The 24,125-nt window shown below is 38.4% G+C and overlaps 1 protein-coding gene across 1 annotated transcript; it reads right to left on the reverse strand.

The window, feature by feature from the left end:
- Positions 1-23,803, reverse strand: slc16a2 (solute carrier family 16 member 2). The gene is made up of 7 exons (XM_086158068.1): positions 22,812-23,803; positions 12,777-12,921; positions 11,375-11,873; positions 9,816-9,959; positions 4,106-4,334; positions 1,392-1,658; positions 1-1,292 (listed from the first exon to the last, which is right to left on the reverse strand). The coding sequence occupies exons 1-6, from the start codon at positions 23,212-23,214 to the stop codon at positions 1,408-1,410; spliced, it is 1,671 nt and encodes a 556-aa protein (XP_086014194.1). The 5' UTR covers positions 23,215-23,803; the 3' UTR covers positions 1-1,292; positions 1,392-1,407.
- Between the last annotated feature and the right edge of the window lie 322 nt (positions 23,804-24,125).

The raw sequence follows: 24,125 nt of genomic DNA on the forward strand, positions 1-24,125 counted from the left end.
GGGGAGTAGACACTTACTTCAACCGCATCAGTTTCCATGACTCATTACGCTCTTCAAACAAGAATTTAATAACTTTAACTGCATATGATTACCTGCCACAACCTGCAAACTCATTGATCCATGTTGGAAACCATTTTCCACAAATAATATTTTTGATTTAATGGCACATGAGTCAGATCTCCTGGTACAGAGTCACCAACAGCTGCTGCCAGTGCACATCTGTCTCCCATACAAACAGGCCAATGAAACAGTTTTGCTGAGGTTCTGAACCCTGGTTCTGAGTTCATTGTGCTACAGTGTGTTAAAGTGCATGCTTGAACTGAGGTGATTCTGACTGCAGCTGATCTCTGAGAATTATCAGTTCCCTCTTCTGACATTTGCAACCAGTACATGGGTTTCCGTATCAACTAAAATTAAGAATTTCATCCCTTAACTCTTACTTAATATAACCAGAGTTGGATTAAGCACTGACTACCTAGATATTACTGAATGTGCAGTTCCGGTGGAAACCATTGTGTTTTCTTTGCAAAAATAAAGAATCAGTTTGATTATAACTTAGCGTATATATCTTTTAAGAGTAAGGTTGACATTGAAAAAACACTTGAAAATGTTTACATGCTGAACGATGCATGATCATATATTTGACTTTTAGTTTAGACATTGCACTCGCATTTATAAGATACTGAAAAAAATGCGGTGAGGGTAATTTTAGGGAGGGAATACAATTTTGTTAATCGCAAGTCTGAGGCAATTGCAGTGGTGTAAAAAGTACTGTTCCTCACTTTTGAGGAGAATAATATAAAATAAAACATCAGTTCTTTGCCTTCCTACCATTTTGTGTAGCTATACCTTAAAAATGTAATAAAATCTAAAAACCAAGCATAGTTATTTTTTAGAGCTTTAGAAAGCGAGGGTTGTAAAATAAGTGCTGTCAAATCATAAAACACAAGTGATTGTTATAATCTATTAATATTATTCCTCTTGGAGGTATGTTTTACTTTTAAGTCCCGCCTGATAAAACTATACCAGCTGAGACAGTGCTGTGCTTTACTCTCCTTAATCATTTAGATTATCTTTTACAGACAAGCCTTCTTGTCATTCTCTTTCTTGCTGCTTTATCCTTGTACAAAACTGCTCCATATCCACTGAGGGTCCCGAAGTCCAAGAGGTTAAAATTCAGCCAAGAGAAAGTCCATGGTTGAGCAATAATCACATACAGCAGAGTTGCACATGGAGACAGGAGGATCAGAGAGAGGACAAGCTACGGGTGGGAAAAGGAGCTGGCTGAATCCCTGGAGAAAGGAAAAGAAAAGTTAAATTAATTGAAAACACATGTTTGCATGCTTTAAGTTCCGAAGACATGAAATGTGCATGATAATAATGAATGTCACCTTTATATGGTGCAACTCAGATGTGTGTCTCCACATCAGTATACCCAGGGAGAATATCTCCATTAGAACAGGTCTTGGACTCCTCTGCTGCCCTGGCCTCGGGCAGCATATGAGCAGTTGTTTCTTCTGTTGCTAACGCTGCCTGACCTCCGTGTAACCTGCGATGTATCAAGGGCACAAAGAACAGCACTACACCCCCAATCATAGGAGGCACGCCGGCAAGAGAGAAGGCCACTGTGTAGTTCCCAAAGTAATCGTGTAGAAGACCTGAGCAGTGGAGACAGGCAGGTATTATTCATGTTATTTAGTCTTCAATCAAGTAACCCCAGAAAAGCAAGTCTGACTGTATGGTGCTTGCTCTGGGTTTTCTTTAAAAGTAACTATGTCTTGACTTCAAGTCCAAAAATAAAAACACCAAAGAAACGTACGAAATATTGAAAAAAAAAAAAAAAAAAAAAAATTTTTTCTCCTTTATTCAACCAGGAAAGTCCCATTGAGATTAAAAACATCTTTCTCAAAAGAATACAGTTACATTTAAATAATGTAAAACTAACTACATTATTTGACCAATTAACTTTCCCACCTGAATTAGTTCACTAAGGAGCATTCTAAAAAGCGTGTCTGCTGCAAAACGCAACAGTAATGAGGTGATATAGAAAACTAAATATGTCAACCGCTGGTCATCGGAACAATTACATTTTGACAAGTTCTGTTTTGAAGATCTGCAGGTGATCAAATGTATCCTACTAATAAGTTATCTGTAAGTTTTATGGAACACATAACTTCCCTGTTCCGATGTCAATGTATGACCCACTGTAGAGATGCATTTCAAGCCACACAAACCTTGTTATTGAAGTAGCTGGAAAACTTTTGAGGTTTGTATTTTGGCTGTAGGGATCAGTCTAAATGTAATTATAAGATAACTGATTCAAACTCTTTAATTCCATGAAGATAAGCTTTCCAAGGGTTATGGAAATATAAGGTGGGAGGACTGCAGCACTGAACACATCTGATCATCACAGCATTTTATTCCTTGTAAAAAACTTTGTTTAAAAAAAAAAAAATTTAAAAAATCTAGATTTTGAGGATGATATAAAGGTTTTTTTCATTCAAGAATAAGAAGTATATACTCTATAGTAAATATTTCTTAGCATTTACATTTATTCATACATTAAATTACATTTTCAGATCACACAAAAGACCTGAACTTCTTAATCCGTGATGTTACCCATCCACACCAAGGAAATAAAAATTAATGGCACTATCATGAAAAATTGCTGCCCCAGAAACTCCCTCCCTCATCCTTGCCCTTACAATAATCAAACACACTGAAAACATATGGTGACAGTAAGGTCAACCCCTTAGGTATCATATATTGATGCTATAACCTCAGTTAGTTTGGCCAACTTTGATTTAAAAATAAACATACTGGAATTCAAATCAAAATTTGCTAAATTTGTAGTCACAGATGCTGCAAATACTTGGCAGTATGATATATTTACAAAGTATCACACGTGCTCAAGATGCCCTAAACAATATTTCATGAGGTATCAAAGCACATGTCAAACATCACACGGTATTTAACTATTCACGATACTCATAACATATTGCATAGGAAAATATCCCAATATGAAGCTGAAAAATATACAGTATATAGCTCCAAATTGCTTCAATTACATTCTGGTACCCATTGCACAAGGCAGTACAGTAGATTTCACTGCTAAATTTCTCTAGTTTTGGTTTAGTCACGTGTGAGTGTATCCAGACTTAACTATATTATTACAATATTATCAGAACCCACATGGGATGTAAGCAAGGGTACTCAAGGTTTTTATAAAAGAAATACGTGTTGAACTAATGTGATTTAAACAATTTGTTTTTTTCTATTTAAAAAAATAGACTAAAGGAAATGTCTGTCAAATTTTACGTAAATAGCAAATACACAAGTATCACTGGCTAATCTGACTCAACTGAGAAAGCTCATATGGTTGCCACAGTGATGCTTACTACTGACTTAATTTTGTATGACAGAGAAATTCATTTGATATTCATCAAATTCTGGCTTGTCTCTCAAAGCTATCCCGTGGCTATATTCCCTTGCGCCATTTTATTATCGTTGTTATTATTGCTACTGTTGTTGCTCCCTGACACATAACTTTCTAGCAGAGAAATATGAGCTGTGATTGGAAGGCCAAATGCATTGATAAAGCTTGACTGATAAACAAAATAAATTGAGATAAATTTGAAAAAATAAGTTATTTATTAGATGTATTAGCTCTCTATACACATACACAAATCATTCTATGTGTTTATGTGTGAAAGACGATTAGTAATTTGTATGTTCTGTCCTCAGAAGTCCTCTTTTACTACAATAAAGAAATATTATAAAACCTGACCCTCCATGTCCTTATTACTGAATAAAAGCTGTATTTTTCCTGTAGACCATTTCCCTTTCAGTAGTTTCTATTATACAAGCTATCCAACCATGAACTTAGAAGAGACGAATAGAATAATCCTTTTATCATCCCACAGTGGGGAAATTTCCTTTACTATGTAAACTGTTCTATCTTTGTGCATAGCACCTCTCTGAGTACACTTCAATCAAGTGTGGTGATTCTGTATGCAAGATGAAGCTGGGCTCTCGATGATCATCGGAACTGGTGCCGTTATGTATTAAGGGTAAAAGAGGACAAATAAGCAAGTGAATCTCTTACCAGCTATGGGTGGGCCAGCTGTCATAGGAAGAGCCATGAGACCCAGAAGGTATCCGATGGCCTGTGAAGCTTGCATGGGCCCAACCAGCTCAAAGGCTATGGGCGCCATTATGGTAAGGAAACATCCATCACACAGTCCCAGGAACACACAAACAACCACAAGCCCTTCAAATAGCGAACACTGAGGAATCATCATTGACATCAGTCCGAGAGCCATGAAGGACGCCACCTAAAATTGACAGGAGGAACACACATTACAATGTTTTACGGCCAAGTATGTACCTTTTTGTATGTGGCGCTGTATAGATATTTGTATGCTTTCAGGTTGAGAAAAATGACCTCTCTTGAGCTATCAAAAAAGGACAAACTGGGTTACAAAAGAAAACTGAAGGTCTTTTTTTTTTGTGAAGGTTTCTCAGTCATCCAGGTTATGGTGAATTCCTGTCAAAATCTTCTTGTCGTGGTAACTGGATTTAAATTTATTCACTCGAAGGGGTTTCACCCCTCATCCAAGAGGCTTGCTCAGTGCTAATGACCTGTGAGGATTTTCTGAATATAATCACATCCAACAGCACAGAAGCCTGAACATCAAGATTTATAGGAAACCAACACACACCAACCAGTATTTACTTTTCGACTCACGCCATCCCCTTGAGCACAAACTGGGGGTAATCAAAACTGAACCACCTGGCCAAGAACTTCCCATCAACCGCCAAAGGCAGCAAGACTGAGGTACAACATATTAGGAAATCCCTAAGATCCTGTGTCAACCCAAATTGGGCCTTGGCCATATCGGAAACCACCAGACACAGAAACATGGAACATGAAGACAACAACAAATGAAAGAACATTGTCATACCCTATGTTGCTGGTGTTTCAGAGAAACTCCGAAGGGTATTCAACAAACATCATATACAGGTACATTTCAAACCCCAAAACACCCTGAGACAAAGACTGGTGCACCCCAAGAACAAAACACACAGGTATAAGATCGAGAATGTGGTATATGTTGTCACTTGCACTGAGGACTATGATGATGTCTACATTAAGGAGACCAAACAAGCTCCGCTCAAATGGACGGCCCAACACAGGAGAGGCACCATTTCAGGACAGGACTCCATGGACCACAAGGGCAATTCATTTGATGACAGCAATGTCTGTATTGTGGCCAGAAAAGATGGATGGTTTGAGAAGAAGTCAAAGAAGCCATCTTTGGCAAAACATAAAACCATCTCTGAACAATGGCACAATGGCCCTTTCACTAACATATAATGCTGTACCAATACCAAGATGCTCCCAAAGACCATGAAAGATCCACCACCAGAACCAGCCCCTTCCACATGAGCATTACATCATGGGATCCTTTGTTTTCACATTCTGAAAATTCTGGCTTTACCTTTTCACATTCCAATCCAGGTAACCCCCAGAAGTTGTTATCCCCTAATGACACCCCCATTAGCATAACAACCCCCTTCGACCCAGTTTCTGCCAATCAATACATTACGTTTGGCAGACGCTTTCAAGCAAAGCGACCTACAGTGGAGATGCCGGGGATTGAACCCAGGATCTCATACGTGCATGTGCTCTACCGCTCTACATACGACACCAATCAACTCCGGAATTTACATAAGAAGCCCCCAGAACCTAGACTTGGCCTGTTTTGTGCTTCTGGGTATACCAATCACAAGCCCTGTAGGGAATCAAAAATCACACCAGAAGATAATGACAACCTAAACTGATGGTATGCCCCATTTGACAAATTAATTCCCAAGCCTCTAAAGAAAAACATCACTCCTAGGGTGTAAGCAGTCATGCTCCCAAAAGTTGGAAAGTTGGAATGAAGGTGCGTTCAACATTTGTAAAGCTGAGGACTACCGAGGCTGGAGTGGGACAGCACTAGTTCAAATCCAGCTTTGTACATGGTGTCTTTCTTTCTATGTATAGTTATATGTATGAAGGTACAGACAAGTAAACCGCATTTCTCCTAAACCAGCCGTGTAACTCGGTGGGTTTAACTGCTAAGCTTGTAACAAGAGAACTCTGGATCAAGTTCTGCTTTGCAAGTAGCTTTCAAGATTTCTTATGTATGTCTATTTAAATGTAGAGCTATATTGAGGAAACCCTGATTTCTTCTCGACTGGCGTGGTGGCTTCTGTCACTGGTGTCATGATCCAGAAGGCAATGGCTCAAGTCCACCTTCGCAAGGAGGTAATTAGTAACACGGCCAAAATCAAAGTACTAAAACGGTGTTTTTTCTACTACCAGAGATTGTTACTAACTATAAATTATAAATAATATACAAACTAGATTGAGCTATATTGTTAAGAGACAGTGAAATACAGCCTCAGGCAGGTACAAGCCAGTGTCTGAGCCAGTCCCAAGCCCAAATAAATGTAAAGAGTTCGTCAGGAACGGCATCTGGGGTAAAACTTGTGCCAAGACCAAATATGCAAATCGAGCCTACGGATCTCATACAGAATCAGACGAAGCATGGATTAACAACCGCCATTGGTGCTTATGACCTACAGGGTACCCATGGAAATTGGGCTACTGTGGGTCAAAGGAGAGGAGGTAGGCGTGTTTGAAAGCAGAGAGAGAAGAGTAAAGGCAAGAGTCTGGGACTAAGAGTAGTGATTTTGAATGATTGGACGATGACAGGAAAAACGAGAGAGTTGGTTGACATGATGCAGAGCAGGAAGATAGATATAATATGTGTCCAGGAGACTGGGTGGAAAGGTAGCAATGCTAGAAGCTTAGGAGCAGGTTTTAAGTTGTAATGTCACGGTATTGAAAGGAAGAGAAATGGAGTAGGTGATACCTTGAAGGAGGAGTTTTTAGGAATGTACGGGAGATGAGAAGAGTATCAGATAGACTGGTAATTTAAGGTGCAATGCTCAATGTTGTTAGTGGCTTTGCCCACAGGTGGGATGTGAGCTAGAGGAGAAGGGGAATTTGTGAAGTGAGTTTGATGAAGTGATGCCGAATATCCCCGGAGGTGAGTGAAAATTGGTGCAGATTTCAATAGACATGTTGGTGCACGAAATAGAGGTGATAAAGAAGAGATGGGCAGGTTTATTACAGGATGGGAATTGAGAGGGACAGATGGTGGTAGACTTTGCAAAAAGGAGCAAAATGGCTGTAGTGAATTCCCCAAAAAAGTCAGGAACACAGGGTAACATAAGAACGATGGTAGGAGCTCACAGGTAGACAACATCTTGTACAATGTAGTCTGAAGGAGATCAGTGACAGCATAGGATGGTGGTTTGTAGGATAACAAGGAAGATCAAGAGGACAAAGGCAGGGCAGAGGACAAAGTGGTGGAAGGTGAAAAAAGAGGAGTGTTGTATGGTATTCAGGGATTGAGAAAGGCTCTGGGTGATCAGGGAGAGCTTCCAGATGACTAGACAACTACAGCTAATGTGATCAGGGAAACAGGTAGTCTGTAGGGAAAGTAGATAAGCAGACTCTTTGGTGAATTGAAGAAGTCCAGAAGTATATACAGAGAAAGAGGTTAGCAAAGAAGGGGAACACTGTGGGGACTGAAAAGAACAGGCAGGAGTTCAGGGAATTGCAGTGCAAGATTAAGATAAAGGTAGGAAAGGCCAAACAAAGGGCGTATGCTAAGTTGGCCAGTAAGGAGGGAGAGAATGATTTATACAGGTTGGCTAAACAGAATGATAGAGATGGAAAGGATGTACAGCAGGTTCGGTTGAGGTTCTCTTTGGGAGTGACAAGGATGGATAGGATCAGAAATTAATCATGTTAAATGTTTTGGAGAGAAGCCAGACTGAGATGGTTCAGTCATATACAGAAGAGGGACATTGAATATATTGGTAGAAGGATGCTGGGTTTGGAGCTGCCAGACAGGGGACCTACAGAAAGACCACATAGGAGATTAATGGATAGAGGGAAAGCTTGTGTGAAATAAGAGGATGCAGACACTTCGTTGTATTGACCCCTAAAGGGAGCAGCCAAATGGCAGACGGTTGACCATGGCAAGCCTTTGAGTTGTTTTTGTCTGAGATCTTCAGGTAGCATGTAGTGATATTCTTTAGAAACACACAGAAAACACATGCAATTCTAAATTTGACCACAGAATTCATGATATGGTGTCACAAATTGAAAACTTTGAAATGAATTCGAAAATTAGAAATACTGTACTAAGTGTACAAAGGCAAATTTCAACAAGGTGACTTTCAAATTCAATAAAACCTTTAAACCCAAAGTTAGTCTTTAACACTTACAACAACATGCTGTTACACATCACACGTACCAGTAACATGCCATTCTATAATTATCACTGTACTGTCAAAAGACTTGGGTTGCATTTAATCTAAGTTCAATCAGCCCTGCAGGGCTTGGGACAGTTTGGCTTTTCTGTCTGTTAAATAATGAATTTGCTTTTTTGCTGGGCCAAAAATGTTTTGGCCCAGTCTATATACTGTGGGTCACAACATACAGAAGGTTCTTTTTTTTTTCCACTTCCATCACTTAAATATTCCAGTTATTACTATTAACTCACACAAGTCAGATGGAAAAACTGGTTGAAAAGCCTGTAATGTTGCTATACTATCATTTGGCTCCTTTTAAGATGAAAATGTTATACATTCATTTTGCTTTGTCACACCATTTCTATATATCACTGCTTTCATAGAGCTTTATATGTATATCTTAAAAAATTTCAGGAAGTGTGGCATTGATGCTAGGGGATAAGAGAATGATGCACAACCTAATGACTTTAGTTGGATTTCTCTGAAATACCTATATCACACGTAATAGAAGACTTAATGTAGGTGAGGAAAATGTGATAATTTCTGACTGAGCACAATCTCTTGGCAAGAGAATGTTATAAGACAATATCATTTTAGCATATGTTTTTCAGAGCTCTATTTTCTTTTCCTTTTCTTTTCGCCTTTTCCCTTCAAGGGGCGCCACAGAAAATCAACCTTCTCCTTCTAATCCTATTCACTGTATCCTCTCTCACACCAACTAACTTCATATCCTTGCTCTCTACTCTTTTTTGCATATATTCAATACTGTGAAGCCCACTTAGATATCCTTACAATGTGCTGAAAAGTATTACCTTGTGTAATTTCTCAATCACCTAAAAATGTTTTGTTTCATTCTGGTTAAAGTAAGAACATGCAGTGTAACTTTCAGCCTCTTAATAGCAGCTTTCATTGGCAGTGTATTTCATTATTATGGCAGCAGGAGAGAAATTGCATAATCAAAAACATAATCTTTGCATTACATTGTAAATAAATGACCAGGAGTGCCTCTGGTTCTATAAAGATTGAAGTATAAGGCAAAAAGTATGCATTTCATAGTATTGCTTTGTTTTGGTTGGGGTTTTTTTTTCAAAGAAAATATTTTGAAATATATTGAAATAATGTGTAAACATGCCAGTGTATATTTTTCAATTTAAAAAATTAAAATGCTGAATAAAGTTTTTCAGCTGAAAAAATTTACAAAGAATTATCATTTAACAAACTTTGGGGCAGTGGGTCAATGATGTGTGTCGCTGGATTACAAGAAAAATATAGCAATTAGTATTCTCACAAATCTACTTAAGATTGCTTATGAATGTGAGTATTGCCCTTTAAAACACATATTGCTCAGCTGAGGGGCAAAAAATAGAAATCACACAGCAAAGGCAAAATCACATACAAAAATATAAACAACATTGTTTGACCTTCATTAATTTTCTTACTTGCATGTAGATTTTTTGAAGACCAGGAATAAGGTCTCCAATCTTGCCAAAAGCAAGGCGGCCCACTCCAGATGAAGCTCCAATACACACAAGGAGCACCCACTCTTTATCCGTTTCCTTGAACTGCTTTTTCACAAAGTACATCTGGGACACATAAGAACAAACAGGGGCTGAATGTGAGAAGAGCATTGAGTGTTTTTGTGGTGAATAATGTGATTTTGCCATATGAAGATTTGAAATTTCTCATCCAAGTAGTAAGTTAAAAAAAAAAAAATCACATTTCCATGCTCAATGCCTCAAGGTGATGTACATAGGTATTGGCGTACATGAAGTATACTTCGGGGCATTTTCAATTTATAAGCCCATAATGAGCATTTTAGAATAATAAGACATCTTCTCCAGAGTCTCGTGGTACACCAGGACAGGAAAATCCAACACATATAGGTCACACCCTTCCACTCCCCCAAGTTCTGACCCCTAAAATCAGATCCAAAACATGAAACCACCCTCTGAAGTCTTTCCTGAATATGCTTGTGAAATATTTTCTCTGCTTTGAAGCATTCTACATTCATCAATGGCCATAGGATAGGCATGTTTAGGGATACAGAGAGGCCATACAGGAGAGGCTTCCTGAAGCAATACAAAGGCCGGGGCTGTGTTTACATCTGGGCCTGGGCCTGAAACAACAGGCCTGACAGAGGGAGGCCAGAAATGGAACATCTGACATCTGGATGGAGAGAGATCGACTTCACAGCTTTGTGTCTTTAAACTTCATTCTTATCCTTCATCTTCTCACTATCTTGCTGTCTTTACACTCCAATTGGTCTTAAAACATGGCAGATGCTGAAAATATACTATCCTTGAAATGTGCATGCACCATAATTGATTGGCTTACGATACTGAAGATGTGAATTCTTTGACTTGGCAAATCTGAGACAGCAACAACAGTAATTCTCACAAAACATGTTTGATTGCAAACAGTAAGTTTTGTCTCAGATGCTCATTTACCATCCTGGTATGCATTCTCCCTGCAGTTTTCAGAAAATCAATTGCACCAGACAACCCACTGCACATCTATGATATAAATTTCCCTTGCTACAGAATTCAAAAGACAACAGAAGGGCACCATTTTAAAATATTTATACATGGTTAGTCATCCCAGGAATATACCATGATGAGGTCAAAGTAAAATTGAAGTCTAAATAAAGAGGTCATGAAAATATCGACCATAACTGCACACATTCCAAAACAGTATCATGGTATATAATCCTCACTGGGTTATGTTTAATCATAGCTAAGATGAATGGAGGGCAGCTGAGTAAAGACATTTTACATTTTCACAGACAAATATGCATTAAGATCTAGCACATTTAAACAAAATGTAACATAACATGTTGATTTCACACTGCATATATATGTATATATATTAAATACCAGTTCTGGGGAATTGTATGTATAAGTTTCAAATGATCCATAGCTGTTTTAATCAAATTAAGATTGAAAAATGTATAGTACATTCATTTTTTATTACTAGAAGCGTGTCAAGGAGATGTACTTACAAGATGAATATATGGCACAAAGTAGCCAAGGACAGCTGTAGCAACTCCAAATGCCCACACCCGGTAAGTAACAATGTGAAACACTCGCAGGTTAAAGTATTTCCTGAGTCCAGCCAAGGCCATGCTCCACCTGCTTCTGCTTTGAGCCGTGGCTCCTGGCTGGGTTTGAGATTCAACAGGCCCTGGACCCATGGCTGCTGGCCCCATGCCTCCTCCAACATGTAGTAAAGGTTTGTATGTAAGCGCAAGCAGGGCCTGGACAAGCATGAAGAGACTGAAGATCTGGAAGGTCCTGCTGAGGCCGAGAGGGGCCAGCACCTTTTTGAGAAAAACAGGGAGGCCCATGGAGAACAGGCTTGCACCCGCTGTCACCACACCGTTGGCGAGGCCCAAGCGCTGGCGAAAGTAGTGGCCAAGGATGACCAAAGATGGCTGGAATGCGAAGGAGGAGCCACAGCCAAATAATATACCATATGTGAAATATCGCAGGCTCAGGGAGCTGCAATACAAAACAAGACAAAGGACAAGATACAGATATGTATTACTTCACAAGATGCAAAATGAAGTAAAGCTCAATTGAATGGATACTTGGAGAGAATCATCATGAAATTACTGACTCATATCTAGACAGTTGACCTTTTGAGACGCTTGAAGATCCTGCCTGTGTATATTGTATATCAATAAATGTACTTTTATTTGGGGTTCTATAATGTCCAATGCATTACTAAGTTGAGTAATTTACTAAAGTGATACTTGAAATGATTCATAAAACAAGCTTGCATTTTAAAAGCGTCTCCACGGAAATAGTGGTATAGTAGTTACCAATATGCTGACATTCCTTTGTTTTTAACATCAATAAAATGCAGCCAGAAAGTCGAAACATGACCCATACACCTATGGCAGTTGCTCAGCAGTCAGCCATGGACCATAAATGTTACAAAATGTAGTACAGATCCAGGCATTTTACGGCCTGCAGGCCACATCCGGCCCGTTTTGCTTTATTATCCGGCCTGCCAAACAATTTTTTTTTCCATCAATATTGAATTTAGAAACTCTTCATTTTTTTCCTTGTTTGATTTTTGTATGGATGATTACATACAAAATAATGTTGCTATATTTATATGATCATTAATGATTTTAAAGTTGAAATAAAATGCCAAAAAATACAAATATTTCAAATGTAATTTTCATTTTGTTCAATTTACATGATACGTAGTTAGCCTGCGTATAAAAATTAAAAATGAAAAGTGGCCCGCCAGCCAAAATAATTCCCCACCCCTGGTCTAGTAGTTGTATATACATAGCTTGCATATGAATGTCTGTTCTGCCACCATAAATCATGAAGCTCAGCATCACCTGCTTTTACCATTTACAATAGGTGTATTAAAAGAAAGTAGCTTACTTTGCAAAGGATGTACAGAGCAGTCCTAAGAATGCTAGGGCTGCCCCACCAACAGCTGTTTTCCTACAGCCAAAATGGTCTGTGAACATGCTGGCCACAGGTGAACAGAGGAAGATCATTCCCATGGCCAGAGCCCCAACCCAGGCTATAAGAAGAGTAGAGAAGAGAGAGAATTAATTATCAAATTCATCAGACACCTACGAAGAAAACGTTAACCATGAATTCATAACCAAGATAAGATCAGTTTACATATGTAGAGACAATCATATGATTGCAAAAATAGAATCAGGCACATGTGGTGTGCAATGTACCGTGTGTGAATCAACAGGATGTAATACTGTGCACTACAACTGAAATGGACACAATGAGGGGAAATTAAATCCCTTTCCTTCTTGGAAACAATACAGTGACTCATTTTGACAATTGTGCTCTTTCTCCCAGATAATATGAAGCTGGTAGATTTGCCACTGCTATCTGCTATGGCTTACAAAATAAAAATAAAAAATCTGTACAATTCTAACATAAGCCATATGCTAATGTCCAAATTGTAGGAACTGCAAGTTTTGTTGCAATGTCATTCCATCCTTAAAATCATATTTCACAGACAGATTTAAGCTTGAATTTCTCTTGTGCAGTGTTAAAAAAATTTCAAGTGCTAATGAAATTTTCAGCAATATCTTGTAAAAAAAAAATCGAAATTATGTTAAAAACCATTAATGCTTCTTCATCCATATATTTTTAATCCCACTATGGGATAAATCAATGTCTTGACTTAAAGAAAACCTTGCATGTGTAATTTTCTTGGTAGTCATGTTTATCTAGAATGATAACAACCAGAAGTAATTATCTTGTAAAAATGGGCCTCATTAACTCTGTTTTGTTCCCACAGCTTATATACTTATGTAAAATAAACCCTCTAACCAACAAAACCACAGGGTTCAGACTGCTGTTCCCTGCATTTTTTAATACAGTCATTTGCTCCAGGCACAGCATGCCTACAAAGAATAAGAACACTACCCCTCTGCAGGGTTTCAGAAATTGGTCAATCAGAAGGGGGCTTTCAAAAAAAGAGGCTTAAAGAGACAGTGCCTCAATTTAAACAGGGGAGGAACGGGGTGACTCCATAAAAGGCCACTATGATCCCACTTTTACCAGTTAACATTGGCACGTATGTTGACGATTTCTAAAATGCAGAGAAACTTGCTACATTTATTAAAATGCTCTCTTGTTCAAAGCCAGCAGAACAGGTGTGATTGTCAGGGAACTCATTCTGTTGTATACATCTTTTGTGCGATGGCATTGGCATCCTCACTTTCATGAATGTGCAGGGAGGTTAGTTTCCTGTGTCAGGGAACTACAAAATAAAATGGCAGTTACCAACTCCTAAAATGGTCTCCTCTCTTACTATTAGAATTAACACAGAAAGCTATCAATCAAACTAGTTGATGATGATTATTTTAACTAGTTAACACTGCTTTCAGCTTCTATAGTGAGCACTGGTAAAGACAAATGAGAGACCGACTCCATCTGTAATTGCCCTTATAAAGCTTGATATAGAGCAGGGGTGGGCAAACTACGGCCCGCGGGCCACATCCGGCCCATTGGTCTTTTTAATCCGGCCCACCAAAGATTGGCACAGAATTCATACATGATGTGAACGATTGAATGATTGGATCTAATAGTGTGGGAGCTAAAACAGGAGATTATTTCATTTCTGGAGCAACTTGAGAACACTTGTGAATTTTCCTGAGCTGAATGACACAGATTGGCTTTGTGATTTAGCCTTTACTGTGGACATACAGACACATGGATGAGCTGGATGTGAAGGGAAAAACTGGTTTGTGCATGAAATGCAAGCAAACGTCAGAGCCTTCAAAACCAACCTGGTTTTATTTCAAAGCAAATATCAGACGAGTCTGATATGTACTGTTAACAAATGCGTTTTTTTTTTATATGTACCTTATCTTGTGCTGACCCGACCCGTCTGTCAAATTTCAAAAATCAATGCGGCCCCTGAGCCAAAAAGTTTCCCCACCCCTGATATAGAGGACAGACTAAAATCAGAAAGATGGCATGCAGCCATTTGATGCTGTGTTTCCTTTGGCCAATGTTAAAGTAACTGAAGATAAACAAGGATTTTTTTTTTTTAAAAATGATTCAAATCCATGGAGGCCTGGAATAAAAAAATGATAAATCAAATGCCCTCATTTATTTTTCTTTCAGATATAGCACTATTTTGTGACTACCACAGTGTGAAAAGTGTGAATCTTTGCTGCTAAAGGGTGCACATTATAGATTTACATCTATCCAAGCAATTAAGGTGATTCATGTACACTTGCAACACAACAAAACGATACGGGTCAAAATAACGATCTCTAAATCACCACGACTGTTTCTAAAGCATATTTGATTTTTTGTATTGTAAGGAAAAACATTAAAACCTAGACAGGGCATTTGATCCTTTTTCATTTGTGTTTATAAAATTTAGCATAAATTCTTTGCATTGTGGGGAAAACAAATGAACCCAAATCAAAACAAAAGGTCCCCCACTACCCTTCTCTCAATTCAAACTACTGTTATAGTTTTTACCTCAGTCACGGTCTCTAGTCAGTTCATATTAAATTACTAATCCTTTCCTCTGCAGCCATTGCTCATTTAATGCTCATTTTTGTCTCTCTTTGGTATTTGGAGCATTGAAGTCATGAGGACTTTTGCTTATTTGGCTACTGTATCATCAAAATTGAATCAGACCACTTTTACATTAATCAGATTGCAGAAGCACCTATTTTCCTTCAATGAATCACCAAGTAGTACTGCCTCTAATGAAAGTGATGAGTTTTTGAATTCCTGGGTTAAAAGGTCATAATATCTACTTGTTTTTATTCATGCACTTTATATAAAAGAGCAGAGGCAAACAAAAGACCTATGTCCAATCACCCCACTCTCTCCCTGTGTTTCAACCAGTGCTGCATCCAAAGTCCCCCAAATTCCCACCCCCTTGCCACCAACAGACAGGCTGAATGGAGTGTATTCTTTACAGTTAATTACTCAATAGAATCCAACTTAAACCGTCTGTTTGAGGCAAAGTGCCTGTGTGTCTTGCGCATTTGTGTGCAGCAGCAAATTTCATGCAAAGGGGAAAGTGTCCCAAAAATTTAATCAAAAGCGTTATTAAAAGTATTCATGTTGTTAATGACAGAAAAAAAAAAAAGCTACCTGACTTCATTCTATTTCACAGATGCTAACCAAAACTAATACTCCCTGATATTCAAAAAAATGTGGGACAAGAGAAAATTTTGCACACAAGTACTGTTTCAAACAGGTCTGTAACTGGAGTACAAAATGCTTTCAAAATAGAAATATCAGATCATTTTTTGGAACTATAGTAGTATGGATATATGATGGATGTGTTCTACAGCGGTCATTGCATAGAAGAGGGAAAAAGACCTTGAACCTTGACTTTGCCAGTAATAACTGTAACCAAATATGAGTCTTATGACTCAAAAGACCTAAAACGCTGCCTTAAGCCAACATTTCTTGAGAAATGCCTACGGAATCAACGTAACTTTTCCGATTTCAGCTCCGCTTTTGCCTTTTCATTTTTAAATTGTAAATTGAAAATAGTTTACATGTTTTCCCCGTGTCTGCGTGAGTTTCCTCCGAGATCTCTGGTTTCTTCCCACAGTCCAAAAACATGCAGGAGGTTAATTGGGAAAATATTGTGAAAATTGCCCAAAGTTAGTGAATGCTGTCTGTCTTTATATGTGGCCCTGCTGGCAACCAGTCAACGACTAGTCTCGCCTGATGACAGCTGGGATGGGCTTCAGCATCCCCCATGACCCTGAGTGCAGGATAAGCAGCAGAAGATGGATGGAGAAGGAAATTCAAAAAGAAATATATTTTCATAATTATACTCAAGCATACATTACTTTGTGTGTGATCAGTCCAATCTAGGGCAAACTTTTGGCAAGTTGCTATGTAATAAAAGGCAAGACTATTGCCTGTAAGTTTGGCGGTCCCCATATATAGGGTGAGGGAATACCAAGAAATGCGTTCATGTGAATTTCACACCTGGTCTCACCTTATGCAAACAAATGTAGAGTTAATAAGGAGTCTTTGTTCTGCTGTTGTATTGACACCAATATCATGATGGACATCGATACACACAGTTAGACATTATCATTTGAATTTAATGCCTCGGGCAAAACGTTCTTCTTTCAAATGTGAGTAATAATATTTAACAGGGTAAAGAATTTGTAATTGACAGCTTCTTGTTTGAAGAACAAGAAGCTGTTCTTCAAATCACCAAGTGTACAGCACTGCAATAGAATCCTTTATATTAACATTACAGTGGATATAACAGAGAGAGAACTTAAACATTCAAACCTTTTCCGGCGCTGGACTGTTAACCACAGCAGGATTGTAATTCCAGCTGCAGCTTCTTTTAATCATTGCTTACATTTTTCAAATTGCACAAAAAAAAAAGTTCAATTGAACAAGTGGTATTATTTTTTGGTGAAGTGAAGTTAAACAAATAGCCGCCTGCACAGTCTCTCAAGAGCCATCTTCATGTAACAGACTTGAAGTGACCCAATTCTAAATTGTCATCTGATGACCGCCAGTTCGTATATGCATCATGATTATGTAAGGTTGGAAACATGCACATGGAGTCACATATAATTAGATACTTATCAGGTCTCATTCCAAGTGTGGAAATGAAGCCTGTATGAATTTGATGCATGGTTCCAATTGTGTAATGCAAGCAGACATATCAGATATTTGCTTATGTGCAATAAAAGCAGCATGTAATGGAGTAATTACTTCACGCTATAATTATGATATTTACAGAGCCCAGTGCTTGATGATGGAGAAAAGGATAGTACAGTGGGGAATGAGGACCTTAAAGAAGCTTCAGAATGCAGTGGCTATTATCATAGTGATCTCATGATCGTCCTTCAGAAATTTTCCAGGATATTTATTCGCTTCCATTTCTTTGTAAATTGTACCTTCTCTCTTACCACTATGTCAAAATCTTCCTGTTTCTTTTCCTTTCAACATGCATGTGTTATCAACTTGGTAATATAGATATCAGACATGGGCATCTTTAAAGCTTAATGTAAGCAGATAGTGGAGAATGTCAGGAAAATGATTCAATCGTGAACTCAAAGTGAGACCAGCAATATCCAGCCTTAGATATGGGGAGATTGATGGTAGCCCAGACCTGTTTTGGGGCAGCAAAACTACAAATAGCAGCTGCTAAGCTTTGGGTATAAGCATTTTAATAGTAAACCTGTCAGTTTTTTTTTTTTTTTAATCCTCTATCTCTTTAACAATCATGGCCTTGCCCTATATGTTGGGCTTTAATAAGGTAGTGATTGTTAGAGCTGGGCGAGGGCATTATTTCTCAGTCTGCATGGTCCATTGAAAATGATGATTAAAAAAAAACATCTTCCACATGTCCTGCACCTACAAGCTGAATGTGATGTAGTGATAGTAGTTTCTGAATGGCCAAAGACCTACAACAGTTATGACAAAATTAAAAATCAGAATAAAATAAAGTTACAATATAGCATTTGAACAGCAGTGAGAATCCCAAGATCTATCAAGCAATTCTACACTACCTTGTAATAAGAGAATCTGTGGAAATAGTGCACTGATCGACTTTAAAAAACAAGGTTGTGGTTCTGCTCTCCTGAGGCAAAACACATGTAAAGAGAAAACAGTCAAATAGTGAATAAAAATGTTGCAGAGATCTGCTATACACTGAAATTTGTTTTGTTATCTACAACAATATTTTACAGTTTAATATACATATACAATTATCATTATTATTATTAAATACTTGTTGATTTAGTGTTGATAAAAATGTGACTGCATCTTGAAAAGCAGCACCAGAAGGCTTTTGTAACATCATGTACTTGACAGCATGATTCTCTCAGACCCTCTGTATATTATTACTGAATTTAACATAAGACATTTGCCCCGGTAGTGAGATGAATTATGTTATGTGTGCTATTTACAACCTGTTGCCTAAAACAATTAGAAAGCCCTTATTTTCTTTGACTTCTCTACAGTTGTACCTTCTGAGAAACTTGGAAACAGACAACTTAAGCCACTGAGATCAAATTTAGCACACACTCAATGAAAATAATCTTGAAAGTGTTTTATATGTACAGTACATTGTTCTTTACAGAACAACCAGACCTGAACTCATTCCCCTTCTCTCCCGAATGCTATAAATCCCACTGCAATGCCTGAACTGCTAACCTGGGATTTCCAGCTTCCCTGGAGATTCTGGTGAAATCTGAGGCTGCTGAGCAACAGCACAGCGCTCCACAGTATGTTTGCTGTCAGAGAGGTTTATATGTGACCACTGGTAAATTCTGTCTGCTGACTCTGTATTTAATAGATGTTTTGCTAATCCGATAAGATGTGAAAAAGGATTGCACTTTGGCATAGAACTAGTACTTTGAAATTTCCACCCTGTGCGCGTTCTGTTCAATTTTATTCTAGACTAGAGTTTATGTTAAATGTAATTGGTCATATGAAAATTCAGAGAGTCCAAAGATCTTGGGATTGTGTTAGAATTAATGCCAAGTTCACAAAATGTTCTTTTAAATCAAATGCCCTGTCAAGTAATGTTTAACGTTGATATTAACAAAAAAACGGACTTTAGTCAGCTGACGGTGTTTCACAATAAAGACATTACGGTGGTCAAAAATCTAAATGAAAATGTCAGAAAAGGCTATTGAAAAGTGAAAAGTGGCATGAAAGGCATGAAAAGTGAAGAATTGCTCTTTAATATATCCATGTCCAATTCTAACAAAAAAAGTTTTTTTTTTCTAAAAAGGCATATTCTTTTCTGATCTTTTTAATACTATCGGTGAGTGCTTACGGACTGAAAAAGACATAAAATATTGCTGCCAGCTGTTTTGATCTCAATTTTAAAGTCCAACTTTTATAGACATTGTTTTTGAGACTTGTGAGGAAAACAGGCTTTGGATGGATATTTACATGTGGCCCCAGCAGGGATGAGAGTGTGTCTTTCTCTATTTACGTCATACAAAAATATTTGCAACTCGACACATTCCTCTCCTCCTCATTACCCTCTTTAACTAAAGACTCTGCTGATGCCCATAATGAGACTCATGAACTATTTAACAAAGGTCATCTTTGCCCTTGAAGCGTTAGTACTCATCTCTCTTTATCACATTGAGTATAAACTGTCAGAGCAGCTCTTAGGATTGGTAGACAAGAAGTGCAAACAACAAGAAGTGAAAAAAATATTAAAAAACGTAATCAACATTAATTTGATGGTTTTAATTTTTTCATCTCCTGCTCTTTAAGATGGATATTAACCTTACTTTGCAAATTACTTATGTCTTCAATTCATTTTTTGAAAACAATCATTAAAGGATACATGAATTGCAAAATGCTCACCCCCACATGTTCATTTAAAATAGTCTCATTATTTTCTTATATTCATTGATATTGGGTTGCAATAATTTGTAATTACAGACAGTTTTCACATGGAGTTTGGCATTTAGGAGGAAAATATACTTATGTTTTAACACTTTGGTAGTTGGTAACTATTGGATAAAGGTCTGATTTTACTAAAAAAAAAAAGAGAGAAAATTTATCACTGAAGTTTGACTTGAAGCACTTTATTTGTCGATCAAATTTAAAGGATATTTTGAGAACTTGCATTTTCCCATAAAAACTGGTTTGCGTGTGTGTGTGTGTGTGTGTGTGTGTGTGTGTGTGTGTTTATATACTAAGAAAGAATGAAAGAAATCTATAACCAAATAAAGGCTTCCATTCTTGCTTGTAACCTATCCTACCTGCTTTGTAAGAATTAACGAAGAGAAATTAAGCTGCTGCCACTATTCATTAAATCAAGTTGTTACTTAATAGGTGGATTTTAATTGGGTTCAGGGTTAGAAATGTATCAAATGGTTTTTGGTTCAGGTCCACAAGGAATTTTGATTAGCCTGGTCATTATGATGGTCAACTTTTCCATCCCCATTGTAGAGGTGGAACATGCACAAGTGGAGAAAAGTAGAGCAAAAAATACAATAAATTACAATCGGAGGACACACCGTTTCACTGATTGAGTATATTCAAAATTGACAACAGAATCAAAAAATGTCATTATTCTCAAAATGTTTTATCCAGAATCAGGTATTTCGTTCATCTCAGAATAGGTCCCTTGGTACACAGTGTGCAAAAACTGTCTTGTTTTCAGTAAGCTGTCCTACTTTGCTTTCTTCTTATTTTGTGATCATGAGGGTCGGATTGAGCCTTCTAGTTTAATCCTTTCATTTATGAGAACACTGAAAAACCCAAAATTAACCACAAGGACTACCACAAAATAAAATACTGAACAATATTGCATGCACCCGCCCCAATTTACGTCACCGACAATCCAACTTTACATAAAATACAGCTTGTAAGTCATTTCTTGTCAGACTGCCGTCAGACAGAACTGCAATTTGCATGTTTGTACAAGTAATGAAAATGTACAAAAACAACTTATGGTGTTGAACCATAGCTATAGTAAAAAGTGAAATGAGCCTGATGAATTCTTAGCCGCTACCTTTGGCAGTTTATTAATGTATTCTCATACTATTTTTATGATAATTGAACTCAGTTGAATTCTAGGGAACTCTCACAGAGCCATAATCCTTCCCGCAATCTTAGCCTTGGTTTGTGACAATGAGTCTTGACAGGAATTTGAGGAAAATGCCCTGCTTATACCATTACCCCCAAGAGTCACTTAAGTCACATCAAAGATTTATACAAATATGAATCTTTACAAATCAACAGTTCAATGAAATGATTATCAAAAATTGTTCAGTCCGCATTTGATAATATTGAATAAAATGGGATAAATAGGATTATATACAAATGATAATTATAGGAATGTTAGTCCTTAAGCTTCAATGAAACTACGCTGTTGCTGAGTTTGTGAACATATTCAGCTCTCGGGATTCATTGTATCATAACAACAATCATGTGCATAGTAATGCTTTTGATGATGCCTAAACTAGTTAAAAATCAATTATCCTATGCTTACAAGCTTTGTGTAAAGAAAAAGGCAATGAATTATAATGTAACTCAAATGCATGATTCCAGAGAATGAATACACAATTTAATGTTGGAAATTTTTGAAGCACCCAGTAGATTAAGAATAGAAATGCAAGCATTTCTGTGACTTGACACCTGGTCAGCTTTTTACAGAATAGAATGAACTGTCTGAAATTAAATTACTCAACTTAAGCTGGAGTTAATGTAAAACCATATTCTTGTCATGCCACCCCCCTCTCTCTGCCATTCGTGTTTCTTTCTGCTCCTGACAGGCTATTAATATATAAGCAGGAGAGCAAGAAAACTAACACGAAAAAGAAAAATCTTTGATGCTTAAGGTGACATGAAATATTTTAATTACTTTAAACAAGACCGGTTCTGGAAAGCATGTCCCCAAATTGTGCTGTTGATCTGCAGATATGCAGTTACATGCAGTGACTGAGGTAAACTTCAATAAGTTTTAGCCTGCTGGAGAAAATATGAGGGAAAATGAGAAAATTTAGTTTATTTGTTTGCAAATATTTTACTGTGTGAAAAAAAGCTGGTTGAAGTTAGATGTGTTAATGAATAAAGTATTGTTGCTCTACCAAATCAATGTTACTAACTCAATAACAACACCCAGAACATTATGACAATGACAGATTCAAACAAGAATACCAAACACACTTCTTTTTTGTTTGATGGACGAATTCCATTATCTTTTCTTGGGGAGAGCTAAATCCAAAGGAAGTCTTCACTTGCCCTTGAACTCTTGACTTGCTCCTCGTTTTTCCAGACTTAATGTGACAAATCGGCGTGTAAGCATCTGAGCATTTCACTGGCCAGTAATGAGTGGGGGATTTTAACAGATATTGAAACACTTTGTTCTCCCCATGTTAATGTTAATTTACAATAAGCCTTGGCGGAAATAAAACACGCATTCGGAGAAAATGTACGCAGCCTACTTACCCACTTTGAATTGAGTCGTCTTATCGTGTGGATCTGCATGCTCCTTCGCCAGCATGACGTGCAGGATACCAAAAGAGTTCTGGATCCCGAAGATAGACCCGTTGCACCAGGTTGCTGCAAAAACCACCAACCAGCCGTAACCTCCTTCGGGTGGGATGAATCCGCCTCCGTGGCCGTGCCTCTGCACCTGGACGCCGGTCTCCGGTTCAACAGCTGGGGAGACGGGCGCCTTGCACCCGGCCTCGATCAGCTGCACGGTGCTGTACGACGCTTGCTCATCATCCTTCACCTCCGGTTCGCGGGAAACGTCGGGCTGCTCCATCTGAGGATCGGCAGCCGGCTGCTCTGTCCCGGATTCCGTGCTGGGCGGCTGCGCCTGATTCCCTACCCCGTTGATCCCCATGCCGTGCGGTTTGTCGAAGGTTACTGTGGGATCTTGGTGCACATGCCGGAGATATAGGTCACTGACATAAGAGAGGGGATTTGAATAACAGGTTTGATTGGCCGCCAGCCAAAATGTACACGGCCGGCAGACAAGCGCCCTACACGTTGTTTGCAACCAAAGTCCGAGCGTCAACTTCAACGACTAAACCCCCGACGTGCGAAGGCTAAGCATGACATACTGGCCGTCTGCATAGTCTCCTGAATAAGAAGGCACAGCCCCTTTACTCTTCTAGCCGTCACGCCGGGTTCTTGGTGACACCTTCTCGACACTGAGAGATGTTGCATTTACTTTTTGCTAGTTTCTCTGTTCATTGTGAAATAGTGTTTATCAACCTGGAGGGAACCTCCGCTTCGCCTCGACACCGCGCGGCCTTCCTGGCGGTCCGACGACAGCCCGCCCCCCCTTCCCCCCTCCCGGGGGCTACCAGGGGTGAAAAGAAGACCCTCTGTTTTCGTCCAATATCTTCATAAACCGAGCAAACATGAAATAGGCAGGCCGGAGAGGGTCCGCGGGTCTGCTTCTTCCATAGTACACACAGTGTTCCCCGGCCGTCATTCAACAACTCGCCTCCGCCTCCCTTTCCCGGTAGACGATCGCTGAGAGCCAATGGTTGAGCTCCTTGCTATTGTGGGAGGAGTTCAAACTTCGGCTACGCTTCGGATTTACGGAAACACCCGAAGAGCTGCCTTTTACACGCTGACTTGAAAATGCTTTGAGTAAAGCCTATTTAAATAACCCAAATAAAAAAATGAATGTGTTATTAAGACCAAAATTTCTTAAATGATACATGGAGTTTACTCTTTGACCAAAAACAATTACCATGGTGCCTTTGGGGAAATGCCCATGATAAAATGATACTGCTAAAATGG

Source organism: Fistularia commersonii, chromosome 13 (genome assembly GCF_037954325.1).
Source record: "Fistularia commersonii isolate RoL2024-O1a breed Wild chromosome 13, RoL_Fcom_v1.0, whole genome shotgun sequence".
NCBI lineage: Eukaryota > Metazoa > Chordata > Actinopteri > Syngnathiformes > Fistulariidae > Fistularia > Fistularia commersonii.

Excerpts from the sequence above, each read along its gene's own strand:
- slc16a2 (XM_086158068.1), bottom strand. The coding sequence starts at position 23,214 with ATGGGGATCAACGGGGTAGGGAATCAGGCGCAGCCGCCCAGCACGGAA. Across the intron at positions 9,960-11,374 it reads TTGTGCCATATATTCATCTT|ATGTACTTTGTGAAAAAGCA; the intron begins GTAAGTACATCT and ends TATGTGTCCCAG. Across the intron at positions 4,335-9,815 it reads TTCAAAAAATCTACATGCAA|GTGGCGTCCTTCATGGCTCT; the intron begins GTAAGAAAATTA and ends TGTCAATTTTAG.